This window comes from Diaporthe citri, assembly GCF_014595645.1.
Source record: "Diaporthe citri strain NFHF-8-4 chromosome Unknown scaffold_5, whole genome shotgun sequence".
Taxonomy (NCBI): Eukaryota; Fungi; Ascomycota; class Sordariomycetes; order Diaporthales; family Diaporthaceae; genus Diaporthe; species Diaporthe citri.
The window spans coordinates 737,906-755,027 of record NW_025064850.1 but is presented as its reverse complement, the minus strand read 5'-3'; the positions used below and the strand labels follow the sequence as shown (position 1 = coordinate 755,027).

The window sequence follows — 17,122 nt, the reverse complement described above, 5'->3', positions numbered from 1 at the left end:
CCAGGGTCGACAACCTCACAGCGCCGACTCGGAGCCGTCGAAAACCGAAATCGTCACTCGACCTAATAAGTCATTCAACGACCACCTACCAAAGCAACAAAATGCCGCTCGGAACATAGCCACGACCCCCAAACCCCCCTCCAACCCACCGCTGGCCTCGTCGCCGACCTGCTTACCTCCTCCTCCTCCTCCCCACCCGCAACCAAAAACAGGGTGGCAGCAGCAGCAAACAAAATGTCCTCCCCGGCCAACCCGCCCTTCACCCACGCCCTGCTAGCGGGCGGCGCCGCCGGCACCACCGTCGACCTGACGCTCTTCCCTCTCGACACGCTCAAGACGCGCCTGCAGTCCTCGGAGGGCTTCTTCGCCTCGGGCGGGTTCAGGGGCATCTACCGCGGCGTCGGGTCGGCCGCCCTCGGGTCCGCCCCCGGCGCCGCCTTCTTCTTCTGCACCTACGAGGCCATCAAGTCGGCCCTGGCCGGGGCGCGGCGGCGCGCGCTGGGGGGCAGCAGCAACGACAGCAGTAACAACACGACGGCAGGGAAGGATGGAGGCGGCAGCGCCGTGGACCACATGCTGGCGGCGTCCCTGGGCGAGGTGGCCGCGTGCGCCGTGCGCGTGCCCACCGAGGTGGTCAAGCAGCGCGCCCAGGCCGGCCAGCACGGCGGGTCCTCGCTGTCGAGCCTGCTGGCGATCCTGGGCCGCCGGCGCGACGTCGGGCTCCCGGGCGTCTGGCGCGAGCTGTACCGCGGCTGGGGCATCACCATCCTGCGCGAGGTGCCCTTCACCGTCATCCAGTTCCCGCTGTGGGAGGCCCTCAAGTCGTACTCGCGCGGGCGCAAGCAGCAGCACGGCGGCGGCGGCGGGGGCGGGGTGGACGTCAGCGCCGGCGAGTCGGCCCTGTACGGCAGCGTCTCCGGCGGCGTGGCCGCCGCCGTCACCACGCCGCTGGACGTGCTCAAGACCAGGGTCATGCTGAGCTCGAAGCGCCAGAGGATGTGGGACGTCGTCACGGGTATATTGAGGGAGCACGGGGTGCGGCCCTTCTTCGCGGGCATCGGCCCGAGGGTGATGTGGATCAGCATCGGAGGTGCCGTCTTCCTGGGCAGTTACCAGTGGGTGATCAACTCCCTCGAGCGCGGCACGACAAGAAAACCCGAGTCTAGCCTGCCCTGAAGAAGTGGCAAGCCAGTAGTATGAACACGTTTGGTATCGTGGGCCTATGAGGAGTGCACGGCTGGGCCCTCCCAGTTCCGGTGCTCCCGGCAGCGAGGACGACACATGCGCAGGGCTGACTGGGCTGCGTCCTGTAGAAGGAACACCTACTCGCGCCTAAGAACACATGATTGGGGCAGTCGAAGGCTCCAAGGGCAGCAACATTAAAACTCGAGGTATACCTCGAGAAAAAAGCACTCCGCTATGTACATTATGTACCAAGACCGCTATGGTCCATCGAAGATACCCTATAGACAAGCTACAGAAGAATAGATATTCAAGAGCCGTCTTCCACCTGGGACAGGTCCGCACCTCAACTACCTTTGCTGCGCTTCCGAATACAGCAAAGACTCTAAGCTGCTGCTGCGGCAGCTTGTCCACCCAGGCCTTCAGCGGCAGCAGGAGGAGCAGCTGCCGGAACCTCTTCCTCTGGAGCCGCCGGCTGTTCAGGTGGTGGCAACGGAATCTCCTTCTTCCCATTGGCCTTGTAGTATAGAACGACGTCGTTACCGCCCTTCCATATATAGGCACGCAGAGTCGCGAGTGTCATGTTGATTGGCAGGAGCTGCGGACAGTGTCAGTCAAGGGGGCTCGATATCTTTGCGCGCTGGCCAACGCGGACTCACCTGCTCGTTGCAATAGAGCTCAAGATACTCTTCCGCCCTCATCACATCGGGATTCGGCTCTGCCTCGTTCTCGGGTTGCTCAAAGGTGGGATCAATCCTCTCCGCCACGTACGCCAAGATCTTCCTCACCCGGAGCATCTTGTTTGCGTTCAAGCGGTTGTTTCCGTCCGCAGACGCGAGGCTCGGCAGTCCCGAGTCCGGCCACGGGTGTAACACGAAGGATACCTTGACAGGCTCCTTCTGCGGGACAGTGTTGAGCAGCAGTACCTCACCCAGCCACTGCGGTGCGCATTTCTCGATGACGTCGGCATCGACACCGACCGTCTCGATCGTCCCACGGTATAACTCCGCGCTGCCTCCTGAGGTTTCCTCTTGGATGATAACCTTGGTTCCCGGCGGTAGCTTGAGCACCGGTGTTTCGTTGGTGAGGCTGGGTGTGACTCTCGTCTCGACGGCTTTTTCCGGGCTATCGATTAGTTGCTTTCCATACTCATCTTGAATCTTCTCGATCACGCCGAGGAAGTTGTCGTCGTACTCCTTCTCAGGCTCGTGGTTTGATGACGACTCCGATTCGGCCGTCTTCTCCTCTGTAATCGCTGGCTTCTCTGTTGCTGTTGACGAGGCCGAACGGCCAAGCTTTTTGGTGCCGAATGACATTCCCATGCGAAATTTCTTGCCGAAGGGCGTGCTCGGCTGTTTGGCCTCGCCTTTATCTTTATCTTTATCCTTTTCCTTTTCTTTCTCCTTCTCCTTGTCTTTGCCATTTTCAGCTGGCTGCTCGGCTGGGGTGGTCGCGGGTTTCGCAGCCTGATTGCCATCTGCTGATACTATTGCATTGGTGAAGTAGTCTTCCCTTTCCTGAGACGGGCGGCTCGTCACAGATGTCCTCTTGTCCAGAGGGAGCGTGGAGTTTCCACCTTCCTCCTTGACTCCAGGAAGCCCGGGAGTCGCGAGCCCGATGCCCATGCCTGGTGTCATAGGTGGGTACTGCGAGCCATTTGCTCTGGGTGTCATTGGGGATTCAGCCGCCTGTTCCCAGTTTGTCGAAGAGGTGGGTATCGTGATGCTGACGGGAGGCCTCATCTTTGCTGCTGCGATGTTTTTCTCGACCGTCTCGTTCAGCTTGGCACGATGAGCCTCGTCGCGCCTGATCTCTTCATCAATAAGTTTCGAGAAGAGGTACCTCAGGATCCACTTTCCATGGTTGACTTGGAAGTCGTGTCAGCGATTTCAGGCGTGTCACACAGTTGGGAGGAACCAGCTTACTTCTTTGATCTTCCCTGAAATCGACAGGCTCATCCAAGACCAGCTCATCGGCGTACAGTTCTGCGTCAAAACAATTGAAAGGTTCCAGGACAACTGTGAGGTTGCCAGAACTTGTGTCGACCGAGCACCAAGGTGACACGTTCTCAAGGGTATTAACCAAAGGCTCAACGTCCTCGAGGTGCTTCTTTCCAAAGCTTTGAACCGGTTTGCACTGGTCAAACGCTCATTAGCATCTTGAAACCTAACATCAGAAAACCCGCCTTACTTGTATTAAATCCCACAGCAGGACGTCACCCGCTGTGTCCAGAGTGAGTACCCGCCGCTTGTCAGCCAGTAGACGGTGTTTGACAAGGCCAAATTGGCCTTCGATTGTCTCCTCTGGTACGTGCTGTATTGGCTCCAATACATGGACAACAGACTCAATAGTCTGTGTGTCAGCGTCTGCATTCGGAGCAAGCTCAGGCGCGGGGAATCTCGCTGTGTTAGAAATCCTGAGGATAGATCTTGCTGGGATCTCCTTGGCCTTGCCGTTGGCAACAGGCGATGACGTCGAGTGCGGTAGGTTGGCCGCAATTGAGGCTCGTTGTTGTTTGAACGGTTCTGGTAGCGGGATATCGGCCCCTGTGTCGATGTTATGCCAGCGATTGATGGATGACCGTTGAGTTGCGGTCCACATGTAGTCGCCAGCAGCCACGACCCTGAAGACCGTGTCATGCTCTTGCGCGACAGCGAGGGAGAGGCCTTCATCCATTTCCCCCATGGTCCCCCGAACGTCGGTCTTTGCGATCAAGCCGGAGCGGTCAGTGCTGTAGAAGACGGAGAGCTCGGGGTCCTCGGAGTAGAGCGACCAAACGCTGTCGTTGTGCATGGTGAGGGTATGCATGCAGCGGCCGGCGGTGACGCTCCAGACCTTGACCGTCTGATCCGCACTGCCCGTCATGACCATGTCGCCCGCGGCGCTCAGCAATATGGACCGTATATTAGATGTGTGGCCGCGGAACTTGGTGATGCGCTTCCCGGCCCTGGGGTCCCAGAGATGCAGTATGGACTCGGGGCCGCCATAGGCCAGCATATTCTCCGTGGTGCTAAGCGAGTAGACAGAGCCCTTCTCCGGAACCTCCTCGCCCTTGGTGTCGATCTCGAGCGTCTTCCCGCCGCCATTCAAGTCCCACAGATACACCTTCCGGTCAAAGCCGCCAGTGGCCACCCAGGAAGATTGCTGCCCCGGCGACGCGACACACTTGACGTAGTCGGCATGTTCTCCGATCTTGTGGGGTTCGTCGTTCTGGTTCGCGTGCGGTCGCCAGAGCTTGACGATCTGGTCTTGGGACGCAGTTATGACAGCGGCGTTACTTTGTGCCAGCGCGATGTCGCAGATCCAGTTAGTATGAGCGAGAGTCTGGGCGCGGAATCTGGTGGTGTTCTTGGACTTGGAGGCGTCGTTCGAGGTCGAGCCGGTCGCAGAGGGTGCGCCCTTGCCATTCAGGTCGAGGTTCAGGTCCCAGGCGCATATCGTACCGTCGCGGCCTCCGGAATAGCTGTAGGACAGGACGATTGTGGTCAGCAACACGCAGCAAAGGCGCAAACCGGGGGCTGCGTAGTTGGCGAGTGCGTTGCGCGCGAGGATTGGGGCTCACAGGATTGACTGGTCGCGGTCGACGGCGAGGCCATTGACACCGAGTTTGTGGCCTCCGACCTGCTTATCGGCACGTTCGAGAACTGGGGAGCGGACGCATGAAGTTAGAGACAAGCGATCCGGGACGGTGAAACGGTGACATGCCCCATGGATATTGCTCGCATGCCACCACTGCTGCGCAACAGCTGCCACGTGCGGGGTCAAGGCCGCCTGGGTCGCGACAGCAAGAGAGGCAGGGAGGTGTAGGTGAACGCAGTAGATACATACCATAGCTGATTCTTTGACGTGCCTTCTTGGCCATCACGGAATGAATATGGGTGTGGTGGACATATGGGTAAGGTGCTGTAAGGAGAGAACTGTGTATATCCGGAGATATCGGCTCGTCAGAGGGTGATGGCGCACCACTGCTGCACACACAAGTCCGCTGCTAGTAAAGAGCCGGGTCAAGAGTGTGCCTCTACAAGTGGATCGATCGTGAGCTGGCCCCGAGAGGACTTGGTGGACAGACTGGATAAGGCAGAGATCAAGAAATAATGAAGCAGCGAGTGCTGAGTGTATTACGGCACGGTATGCAAGCGAAGGAGGATGAAGATCCCCATGGCTATTAGGGATCCATCGCTCGGAATGGCTGGTTGATGGGGTGGATCTCCCATCATTTACTGTACATGGTACTGCGAGGTGTAGCACCGCTGACCTGCAGCGTCACCCGCTCCACTCCTCCCTCCTTCCCTCCCACCTTTCCACTAGGCCGTCGCGTGGGGAAGCTGCACCGCAGATGGGGCTCTGGGGCTCTGGAGTGCACCTGCATCTGTCGTGCTGCAGTGCTGCTCTGTCGGGGATAGTCTTCGTGCTATGCGACTCTCTGCGCACCCGTTCTCTGGTGACAAACCTTTTGAGGTATAGGGTAGGTATCTCGCATGGGAGGATGAAGCTCCCCCGCGTCTTGCAGGACCAACACCCCCAACCAGCCTATCTAACTTGAGGTCGTCGTCCTCAGGATCCCTGCGAGCTGCACGGTACCGGTGGGCTGGAGCGCTTGGGACAAGGAAAGTCATCGCCTCAGTTCCAGAGGTTGGCGCACAACTGACACCTCATGCGATTGCTGTTCTAGAACATCCCAGGAAGGGCGAGACATGGAATTGCAATCCCTCCTTCCAGGAGTGCCAGGCTTGTTTCGGGGGCTGGCAGGGGCAGCTCGCACGGAGGGGCAGGATTCAGTCACCCGGCCCCTCCCCTTTCTCGCCCCAGCATCCACGTCAACGGGCTGGACGGTGACTGGACCGCCTGTTCCCCGCTGAGCAGCCCGGAGAAGCAACCACTTCAGGGATTCCCCAGCTCCTTGCAGAAGTCAATTGGACCCCTAGGCCGCTGTACGTAATCGTACAGTACCTAGGTATGTGCAGTTACCTCATCTCGACGAAGCTCCCTCCTGATGGCTTCAGAGCTGTTAACTGAATGTCTTCATTTTCAAAGACGCGGATACAAGTGACGTGAGTGATTCTATAATTCGCTCTAAACTATATCGTCGAAGCTGGTCGTGGTCTACACGTCAAACTTGCTGTTCACTTTGCATAGTCTCTGGAGAGTCGATGCCGTGGAAGTGTCCCCACCAGAGGCTGGGGGTTTCGAGAGCGCTCACCAACCCCATACTTCGCGACTTAAGTTTCAACTTAGAGTTGCATCAGCGTATCCAGGCCATGCAGAGCAGCGTGTCATCGGCCCTATGATCTCCCAGGCCCTATGTCAACAGGTGCGACTAGCCTATCAAGTTATGGCGCCATGGACGGGCACGACAAGATGTTGATGCTTTCCCCGTGTCAAAGCTAAGGCACGGCGGCTGACAATCTTTTCTCGTCGTACGTCTCTGTAGATGCAAAAGAGGTAGACGATGGTCGAGCTCACTCCTGGTTCAGGACACCCAGGGGTATTACGTTGAGTTTTTATCCTTGCGTTGAAGGGCCGAACACTGCAGATGCTATGTCAAACTCCTAGTGAAACTGAGAAGCCCGTCAGCTTGTAGAAATGTATTTCATGATAGGTATTAGGAATCTAGTGTGATCATGTATGCTGACCTTCAAATCAGGTCCAGATGATCGCCTGGGACACACTCCCTGGCTCTATAGGCCACCTCAACGCCATCGCTTGATTTTGACATCATCGTCTTAATATCCGCAGAGTAAAGTACCGACCACAATGACTGCCAATTGACAAGTCCAGTTGCTGCTGAACCTTCACCTAATCATAGTCCCCCATACACCAATCGCTCTTCTCCATCTCCCCAATGGTCACGTCCTCATGCTCAGCATCCATCCTCCTCTAAGATCATACGAGCTCGACCGGGTGTGCGAGTTTCCAAAGCGACCTTGGTGTGGATCTGCCTGTAATCAGAGCCGAAACCCAGTCAGCGAATTTCTATCTCTGACTCTCCCACCGTCTACCGGCTCGCACAGTCCTTCCCAGCAGATCCCAACATACCTGAGTCGTTCGTGAGATCAGAAAGGGAGCCACTCCCAGCAGCCAACCCGACCGAAGAGCCAGTCGAGCTTCCACTGGCACTACTACTCCCCAAGGTGTCGATCGGCCCCAGCCGCGCTGCCAGCTCGGCCTGCCTGGTACATCGGTCGCACAGCGTCGGCACCGGCCTGATCGCCTTGAGCTTCTTGCAGGGATAGGCGGCCCTGTAGTAATCGGGTGTATCGGTCCTGCTCCTGCTCGTGTCGAAGAGGAAGACGGGCTTCTCGACGGTCATGTCGCCACGGTCCGCATCTTGAGGGGCGCCTCGGGCTGTGGGACACTCGCTTACGTTCTGGAACTGCTTGTGCTGGCAGCGGGTCATGGTGTAGATGAAAACACACATCTTGAAAAGAATGAAGAAGTTGAAATTCTGAGAGTGCTTGAGTGTGATGCGAGGTTCATCAGCTTGTTCAGCAGGTTTCGCAAGAGATGTGCTCAGTGAAATTTGAGGAGTCCGCTCTTAAGGAAAGAGGTCGGGGTGAGAGCAGAAGCAATCACACAAGGTACGACTTTCTTGCTGAATGCTGTACATATGTGACATTGAAATTCGGGGTTGGTGAATCATGGTGTTGCGAGCTTCATGCGGAGCTGTGTTGCAAGACGACAATGGCTGGATAGCAGCACAATGGCTGTCTCTTGTCTCTTTGTGGTGATTGTGACTGCGAGACGGGCGTTTGTCCCAAAACGCAAAAAATCACTTTTGACAGTTCAACATGACGAAAACCGGTGTCGGCTAGTTGCGAGACTTGCCCAGGCAGCTACGTACGCATCAGGAAGTCGCGCTCTGTGGCGCTGGCGAGGCTGGCGGAAGAACGCGATCCCATGTAGCACCCGTACGACGAGGGGGTTGCATCATTTATCGCCCAAACTCCATTGCTTGTCCTCTCTCTGAAGTAACTCGAGGGGTGGGCAAACCGCTCCGCAGTGATTTTGTGATCGCTGAAACGATTGGAGATGCCGTCTGAAGTCTTACGAATCGTGAGGGGTGTTTAAAGGCAAGGTTTGACTCGATGCAGGACTGCCGTCATAGAAACAAAGCCGACCCAAGTCGTCACCGAACAGCCCACCCGACTCGAGGCAAATACCACGTCCGCATCAGGGTTGATTACAGGCCATTCCCTCCGAGTTGAAAACGCTCGGGCATGTCCACGAATAGCGGCCAGGGATTGGCGAAACGGATGCATTCCGGGCACAGCCAGTAGGAACACATGTCTTGGGTGCATTCCGCCCTTCATTCTTCTTGCTTCCTTATTTGATAGCCTAATTGCCTTCTCATATCATCCCAGCAACCTCTCCTCATGGGGTCCAGCTCTTGCAGCTTGGAGAGCCAGGTCTCCAGGTCCAGCACCTCACCGTCCAACGGCTTTCGTTTCTCCAAAGTCGACAATGCCAACGTGCACTCGATGAGTGCTTCATATATCAGTTTACAGTCATCATAGTCCTCGAGGAGGTCCTTGATGTCCACTATATCTGCTGTGATGTAGTCCACTCTTTCTTCCATGGTAAAATTGGCCGTGATGGTCGGTCGCGAAGCATGTTCGACCAAATCCAGCATCAAAAACTGGTGATAATACCAGAGTGACTGGTCTTCAGGCCCTACATTTAAGCCTTCTTTTATCAAAGCCAGTTCTGGGAATGGGTTAGCCCCCGTAAATCGAAGGAAGTTGAAGTCTACCGTACCATCGTCAAAGAATTTCTTTCTGGCGGCCTCGTCGGCTCGTCGCTCATCCAACAGCCTTGGGATGAGCTTGCTACGGTTGTGCCACGCGGAGAAATTCGACAGGTCAACGCGGATCATCTTGGTTGTAAATTCGAACTCGGACTCCACCATGCTCTTGCCGTTGAGTGCGGCACTCTCGAGATGGCTGACGACGTTCCTTCGATAGCCCCATGCATGGAAGTTCCGGCGATCCTTGCTCAGCATCTTGGTATCGAGGCCCAGCTCCTCTTCCCATATACGTCTCGCAACAGCGGGGTCTAGCCGTTCGATAGCCTGCTGCAGCAGCCACGACCTATAGTTCCAGATCCAATAACACTTGGGAAACTCCATCAGCAGCGGGACCGTGAAGCCCAGCTCGGACCTGAGCGAGTCGAGGTCCTTCTCCCGCGCTTCCTCGTGCACCCTGTCATCGTGTGCAGTGCCATCGCCGCTGGGGTCCAACGAAGCAGCGTCGTCAGCTGTAGTACCACTCTTCCCAGTTGTCCGGGACGCGGGGTTTGGCGGGGTCGTGGTCGAGGAAGAGGAGGAGGATTCGGCGGAACATGTTGTGGTAGTGGCGGTCTGAGAAGAACTCTGCGACGCCTTCGAGGGCGAGGACCCAGCCGACGGTTTGCATGATAACCCACAGGTTAGCAAACATCTGCGGCGGACGTTCCATATTGTGTAGTACTCCGGGTTGAGTCGGAGCAGCCTGCTGGTGAGCTTGAGGAGTTCGAGTGTAAACTTGGCATCGGCGACCTGCGATCGGACCTGGCCTTCGAGGTCGCGGTACTTGGCGATCTTCTCGAGTTCGTGTTTCTTCTGCTCTTCAGTGCGGGACCGGTTGGTTCGGGTTACGCCATGCTGGTTGCCTTCCCATCAGTCAACTTCTCGTGATTGTGCTCGGGTTTGTGTCGGTGGGAGATGGTGTTCGTACACTGGCCATTTCGAGCCTTTCAAAGAGACGGGCCAGGAAACACGGCGAGCCTCTTTCACCGGTTGCCTGTTGGGAGTGCTTGAGGAAAGGTGACGTTTGCGGCGGATGTTCGTTGGACGTTGCTACTGTGCAGTAGTGCAGTAGGGTAGCCTGCTAGGTACCAGGTAGTGGTCTGTAATCCTTGAGCGGGGCTGTCCCGATCGGGTTACTCAGCAGTCCTGCCTTACACTGTATGACCGCAACCACCCTTGATTGCAGACTGTGAGGAACACCACTGCTCTCAATACATTCCAGATGAACTAGTGTACAGCTATGGGATGGCCTGATATCCCATTTGTTTGGCCCCGTATACAAACGAAGGAACGATGGAAGGAATTCTAAGAATCACGAAACTCACCAGGTGCGACTGAGACACAAGCAAAATAGCTTCAAGAGCAACACACCACCACATCCGCACCATGCATCGTCACGATTCTGTCACTTCCTCCCGTCGTTGTCCAACGCTTGTAATGTTGGGTCCTGTTATAGCATCTTCATCTGGCTTTTGACCTCATAAATATCCAGTACCCACGGGGACTTGGAGGTATTTAACCACATCACATAAATGCAGGGTCATCATTCCTCTGTTATCCTACCAAAGCCTGTGTCCTGGATAGAGACTTTGATTCAGCGAGGTTATTCCTGACCGTTCCACATGTTCAGGCTGTTCAAGCCTCTGAGGGTTTTCCAACCGGTTGCAAGCAGATAGATACAGGGAACGTAGCCAAAGTTCTGCCTCCAGTGCAGCTCTCGGTTCACCGCGGCATGGTCGTTGCACTCGAGATTAAGAAGTCTTCCACCGAACTACCGGCCTCCATATCTCATCGTGCGAAGGATGAATCCAGACCCAACACCATGCGGCTCAAATTTAGGAGACCAACAAGGTGCACGCGCCGAGAATATGGTCGATTCCCAGGAGGAGACGGGACTCTACCTCTACCTTAGCAAGGATGATTTTGCAAAATATCTGGTTACAGAGGAAGAACTAAACAAGATAAAGGCAAAGAGGTTGCAGGCTTAGGTTAAACTCCGTACGCTCCTCTAGCAGCGCATATCCTGCTTCTCACGAAACGCCATCCATAACCTAGTTTATTAAATTAATGATATGAACTTAAGGACCAATAAGGGCAAGCTAGCCAAATCCTTAAAATTTTTATTATAAGCATTTAATGGCAATAATATGGAAATTAAGGTTAAGACTGGAATTATTATTTAAAACTATTATGAGTAAAAAGCTATAATGTAATAATCCTTTTATTTACCCTTTACTTTACCTACCATGCTTTTACTGCATCTTTAAAGATGGCTTCTTTAAATTAACGATTTATTTTTATATGTATAGGGCAGCACCATTTCTGTATTACCGGACATACCAACACCTTATCGCTATGTTTAAAGACTTAAGGGAGTTCTACCCTAAACAGGCTCCCTGCCCACTTTAAATATGCTACTTTGCATGAAGAGCAGACCCTAGCCAGCTTCTACCAGCACCGAGGCCCAAATCTCTGCAAGAGGTGCAAAAGGCTTTTGAGCATGTCGTTCAGACTTGGAAAAGTAGCGAAAGTTGCAAGCAGGTCGAGACCACGCTTTGGGCCATTTAAATCGGCGGCTTAGTCTCTCGTATTGTTGCTTTCGGTAACGGTATAATCTCAACTGAAGACAGCCAACGCAGCGCCTTACAGCATGCTTTAATACTAACCATTAGGGACGGCTTGCAAAGTCTCCAAGTTGTCTCGGGCATCAGGATTTAATGCTTTGCTTAGGATCCTGTGTATACAGAAATTGATAATTTAGTCCTTAAAGAAGTGGGAATCACGGTCTTGGAGGATCCTCGGGCTTTTCTGGAAGTTAGTGATGAAAGCGTGGTGCTGTCCTTCGCGCCTGATATCCCGGTGAGGCAAACTTAGAATTGTTATAGATCTCGCTCGGTTAGCCGTTTTTATCTGCGATAAGGTTCGAGGAGAGCAGGAGTTGCTTGATGATTGGTTCAAGCGGTGCAATCCTCCTCGAACTTGGGCAAGCGTTGAGAAGCTGGAGGGCAGGTTGTGAGTTGACAAAAACTTCTTTCTGTTTTAAGTACCCGGAGCCAACCTTTAATGTGAATATCAGAGATGACCCAGAATCGCCTCGCTTGCGCAATTTGATATAAAGTGACTACACAGACTCTGGAAATTTGGATGATGAGAGTTTTGCAGGAGCGAGGATATACGTTAGACGGCCTGACATTTCAACATCGAAGTAACGCTGTTTGGAAACGGTGAAATCTTGTTTATTTTCCCCTTTTCAAGTACAGATTGGAACGTCAAGGCTTTGTCGCATAACGACAGTGGTCTCTTCTCGACTGAGGTCAGGACCCAGCGACCACCCCTTCATGCTCCTGTCGCGCTCCTTCAACGAATGGTGGCAGAACATGGTACCTGCAGGCCTCTTCCTTTTGTTCAAGGTCTACATATGTAAGGGCATCGTAGCCTCAGTGTTAAATATTCTATGATGCCTCTGACGTATTTAAACATATAATCAGAATGGAAAGTTGGTGGAAATTTAGCATCTAGCCTTTTCTCAAATCGTCTTCCATGACGAGTTCCGAAGATTTGCCATCCATTTGCCCCAGGATCTGGTCCAGAAGGGCTTTTGGGTCCCACTTCTGCTTCTCCTCCGCTCGTCGATGGACAAACCAGTCCACCAGCATCCTGCATGGAGCACTGAGCAGCCCGAGCCTTCCCTCATGCCCTCCCCCAACGTTCTCTCCCCAGTAGGCCTCGTCAACGTAGTCCCAAACGAAATTGTCGAAAAGAAAATTCTGGGCCAAAGAAGTGGTGAGGGCAAACTCCTGTTTTTCCTCGTCCCAGCGGTGTCTCATGAGCTGAGAAAGGGGAGTTTGATGTGCGATGGGTGCAGCAGTCGCCTGGTCTTTGCTGGAACCTGAGCGGAGATGATTTCCCAGGAGCCGGTCCTGTTGATTGCTTTGCAGCTTCTTTTCCGCTTTCTCCAGAGCGCGCAGGTATGTTCTCACCAGTTCATCCCATTTCTCTTGAAAATTTCCGTCGCCTTGACCCTGTTCATCCTTTTCAGCATGCGGTAACTCCTCTTCATCCCTTTCAGCGTGTGGTGACTCCTCTTCGTCCTTTTCAGAGCGTGTTAACTCCTCTTGATCCGATGTGGGTGAATCAGCATCTTCATCAATGTAATTGTCCACGACCTCGAGCGGTAACCACCAAGGAGGGTTCACCCAATACGTCTCGGGGGCAAAGTATGTGTATTCCCAGTCGAAAACTCCTACCACCACTCCGTTTTCGTCCAGCAAGACATTCTCTGGGCGGAAATCGTCCCCCCACAATCTGAACGTCTCATGGCGCTGGTCTGTCTGCGCTCCCGCATTGGGGCTGGGCTGGTCAGATTTACCAGTGCTGTTCTGTCGTCGGAGCACTGTATCCCGCATAAGGCAGCGAGCAACGAATTTGTCTCTGCAGTCTGTAACAGATTCGATATATTTCTCGTTCATGAACAGAAGCGCTGCAATCGCCATATTCGTTGAGTCTGTGAAATAATCGGTCGATGAGACATAGGTTTTGTCGCAAGCGGGAAGCACAGCGACGGGAACGCCGAAATTAACAACCTGGTAGGCGGTGTTGTGCGAAAGAGGTGCCGAAGCGACTGCGTACTCGCCATTGTCGAGGATACCAAGCGAGCCGATTCTGTCTGAGGTGAGGTTGTAGAGCTGCGATGAGATCTCAGCCATTTGCTGGTAAAGATATTCCCGTTTCTCTGATTCCGGTATGGCTGGGATTGTGAAGTCGGGGTCTTCGAGTGCCTGACCCACGGTGGTAGCATGTGGGATGTGATCCATGATCATGAAGGGCACATGGAGACCAGTGGGATTTTGTGCTGCCGTTCCCCAATGGTAGATGTGCGGCACCGGGATAGTTGTACGATCAGCGACGTAGCGAATAGTTGCAACTTCAGCCTTGACCTTGTCATCGGGGTAAACGACAACCCCCGGAATCGGGAACCTGAAAAGGGCAATCCCATCGTCAAAGATTATCTCGATATTGAAGTTGTAAGAGCCAAATCTGTAGGGATCGCCCAGCCTAGGATTTGTTCCAGGCCGGTGTTGGCAAACAAAGTCAATAACACTTTGGCGCAAATCGGCGTTTTGGACGAAGAATTGGTAGATGAATGTGGGGACCCATGTGTCAGCAATGGTGCGCTGTATGATTTCAGGTCCGGTACCATCATCTGTTTGATTGGTCTCCAGGGCCTCTCTGACCGACTCGTCCACGGCCAACTCGAATTCGCGGTCCATCTCAGCTGGGGCTTGTTGGGGAAAGGTTGGGATATGCAAGGTGTGCAAGTGAGGAATGTTGTAGCAGTTTACTACGGAGTACCCAAGTAAGTTGGTAGGAGGGTAAAAATAAGCTGTGGATCCCTTGTGGTCCCCACCAGAGTACCACCAACAGCAGAACCAACAACATTTTTTCACAAGTTCTTGTCAAATGGAATCTATTCTTAGGTCTCCGAATACCCGAGTGGATAGCAGGATGGCTCCATCTGGCTCGTTCAGCTAAACTGAGGTCTTGTGCCGTAGGCCTGCTTAACCAAGATGGCAAACGTCTATCATTTGAGTTTCTCTTGCGAGAAAATCATATCCTTACTGTCTCCACAAGTGAGTCTGGAGCTGTGATCCTGAGGAGTTTTATGGAGCCAGAGTGAGACAATGAGGCCAAGGTCAACCATGGCCAGGGGCGCCGTAGTGATGTATCCCCTTTCTTAACATAGCATCGTGAGCCTCAACATAGACACTGAAGGCCTGATGTTGTGGTTCTAAAACGGGTCGAGTGGACACCAGGGTTGTAAATTAGTTTCTTAGTTTTAGTTAATTTAGTTAGTTTTCTTAGTTAGTTAATTTAGTCTTAGTTAATAAGATTAACTAAAAACTAAAATTAGTTTTAGTTTTTAAAATTAATTAAAACTAAAAAAACTAAAACTAATTTTAGTTTAACTAAATTAACTAAGAAAATAATTTAAAAAATAAAAAAGTAAGAAATTAATTTTAATTAAATTAAATTAATTAAAGAATAGCTTGAAAAACAAATATTTAATTAATTTAAATAATAAGTTTTAAATATATATATTTTTTTAAAAAAAAGAAAACTAATAACTTAAATCCCCGTTATAACTTAACGGTATATAGCGTTAATTTATTTCTAAAAAATAAGATGTAATATAATTAAAATAAATTATTATTAAGGGGTATAATATTTATTACTAGCTTATTATATCTTATATAATAATGAAATAAACTTCTTTTTTAAGGTTTTTAAATTATTTTTTATTTATTCTTTTACTTTTAAGGTATATAATATTTATTTTAAATTATATAAAATTTTACTTTTCTTATAATATAATTCTTATTTATATAACTAATTCTTTGAAATACTTACAGCATTTTTAAAAAAAAGTTTTAATTTATTTATATTAAATCTGCTAAATGGCAATTGCTTATTTAAAATATAACTGCCCCCCCCTAATGCCCCCCTACCCTTAGCGTTATCACCTATATATAACCTTTAATATCTTTTTATATAATAGGGTTAAAATTATAATAAAAATACTTTTAAATAGCCTTTATTCTTAACTTAAGGAATGAAATATTATTAGAAATTATTTACTCTTTAGAAAAATAAATATAAAAAGATATCTTAGTTTTACCTGATATATAAAAATTAAATAATACTTTATATATTTATATAATAATGATAGATTTTTTTAATATAATAATATCACTTTTATATATTATAAAAAATCTTTAAAAGTATTATATATAATCTTATTATTTTTATTTATTAAAATATATTTACCCTTGTAAATACTCTAATTTAAAAACTAGCTATAGGGCTTAATTGGGCCTATTTGCCCCTATAAATACTTTAATTTAAAAACTAGTTAGGGGGCTTAATTGGGCTTATTTTCCCTTATAAATACTTTAATTTAAAAACTAGCTACAGGGCTTAATTGGGTTTATTTGCCCCTATTAATGCTTTAATTTAAAAATTAATTATAAAGCTGTTTTAAACTTATTTAGCCTTATATATACTTTATTTTAAAATTCTTTTTAAAGCTTAAATATAATAAATATCCTTGGAATTAAACTTATGAGGTTTAAAATAAGTGGGTTTAATTAATAAGCTTATATGACTTGTATATTAATAATAATAATAAAACTTTATAACCTTGCATTTTTATATATAATAATATATAATAATTATTTAAAGTTTTGTTAAATTTAATAAAATTTAAAGATTATTAAGATATAAAATATTTTTAATAAACAAAATTATCTTTAATAATATTTAATATGTTTTATATTTTTTAAGATATTAAACGTAGTTTATAATCTTTTTTTTTAAGCAGTGAATTATTATAGTTTAGCGGTAAAGCGTGTAATTATAGTGATTACCTAGGTTACCGTTGGAAAAAGATTAGTTTATTTTCTTTTGAAAGCTATAGCTAATATTATAGAATTTCTATAGTTATTAAGGGCCCTAGGGGATATTTTAAAACTTAATAATTTGGGTTTTATTATATTATTAAACTTTAGGGAGCAGGGTTATTTGCTAGTTTATTAGTATAATGCTTTAATTATATGCTATTCTTAAAATAAATAATTTATTTCCTTATAAATTAATTATTTATTCTTTAAATAGTAATGCAATTTTAAAGTAATTGTTGGTACTTTATTATATTTTTATTTTATTATTTTATATTTTTTATTTTTTATTATTTAATATTTAAAACTATATTATATATATTTAAAAGTTAAATAATATTAAATTATATTATAAAAAAGATTATAAATAAAGAATAAATTAAATTATAATTTAAAATTATAAAATAAATTATATTTTATTTATAAAATAAATTATAAATATTATTCTTTTATTATTTTTTTTTAATTTAATAACTTATTCTTTAACTTTTAAATATTATTAAATTTTTAATTTTTTAATAATATTATTTTCCTTATTATATTTGGATTAAGATTAACTCTTGATTTAGTAATAATATTATTAATAATAGAAAATATTCTTTTTATTATAGTAGAAATAGCTGAAATAGTAAGATATCTTTGGGCTAATAAACTTATTATTAAATATTAAAGTTTATTATTTTTTTAATAATTTAATAGTTTA

At 48.7% G+C, this 17,122-nt stretch overlaps 4 protein-coding genes across 4 annotated transcripts; 1 reads left to right on the top strand and 3 right to left on the bottom strand.

Moving 5' to 3' along the window:
• Positions 1-234: 234 nt before the first annotated feature.
• INS49_010925 (uncharacterized protein) lies at positions 235-1,176 on the top strand (the record flags this gene model as incomplete). The annotated part of the gene is made up of 1 exon (XM_043171647.1): positions 235-1,176. The coding sequence occupies one exon, from the start codon at positions 235-237 to the stop codon at positions 1,174-1,176; it is 942 nt and encodes a 313-aa protein (XP_043023392.1).
• Positions 1,177-1,567: 391 nt separating this feature from the next.
• INS49_010924 (uncharacterized protein) lies at positions 1,568-5,044 on the bottom strand (the record flags this gene model as incomplete). Its single annotated transcript, XM_043171646.1, has 6 exons — positions 1,568-1,780; positions 1,842-3,049; positions 3,108-3,318; positions 3,373-4,645; positions 4,745-4,826; positions 5,011-5,044. The coding sequence occupies 6 exons, from the start codon at positions 5,042-5,044 to the stop codon at positions 1,568-1,570; spliced, it is 3,021 nt and encodes a 1,006-aa protein (XP_043023391.1).
• A 3,444-nt stretch (positions 5,045-8,488) lies between these two features.
• INS49_010923 (uncharacterized protein) lies at positions 8,489-9,617 on the bottom strand (the record flags this gene model as incomplete). The annotated part of the gene is made up of 3 exons (XM_043171645.1): positions 8,489-8,886; positions 8,938-9,380; positions 9,445-9,617. 3 exons carry the CDS (start codon positions 9,615-9,617, stop codon positions 8,489-8,491), a joined length of 1,014 nt encoding a protein of 337 aa, XP_043023390.1.
• Positions 9,618-12,480: 2,863 nt separating this feature from the next.
• INS49_010922 (uncharacterized protein) lies at positions 12,481-14,235 on the bottom strand (the record flags this gene model as incomplete). Its single annotated transcript, XM_043171644.1, has 1 exon — positions 12,481-14,235. One exon carries the CDS (start codon positions 14,233-14,235, stop codon positions 12,481-12,483), a length of 1,755 nt encoding a protein of 584 aa, XP_043023389.1.
• Positions 14,236-17,122: the final 2,887 nt, after the last annotated feature.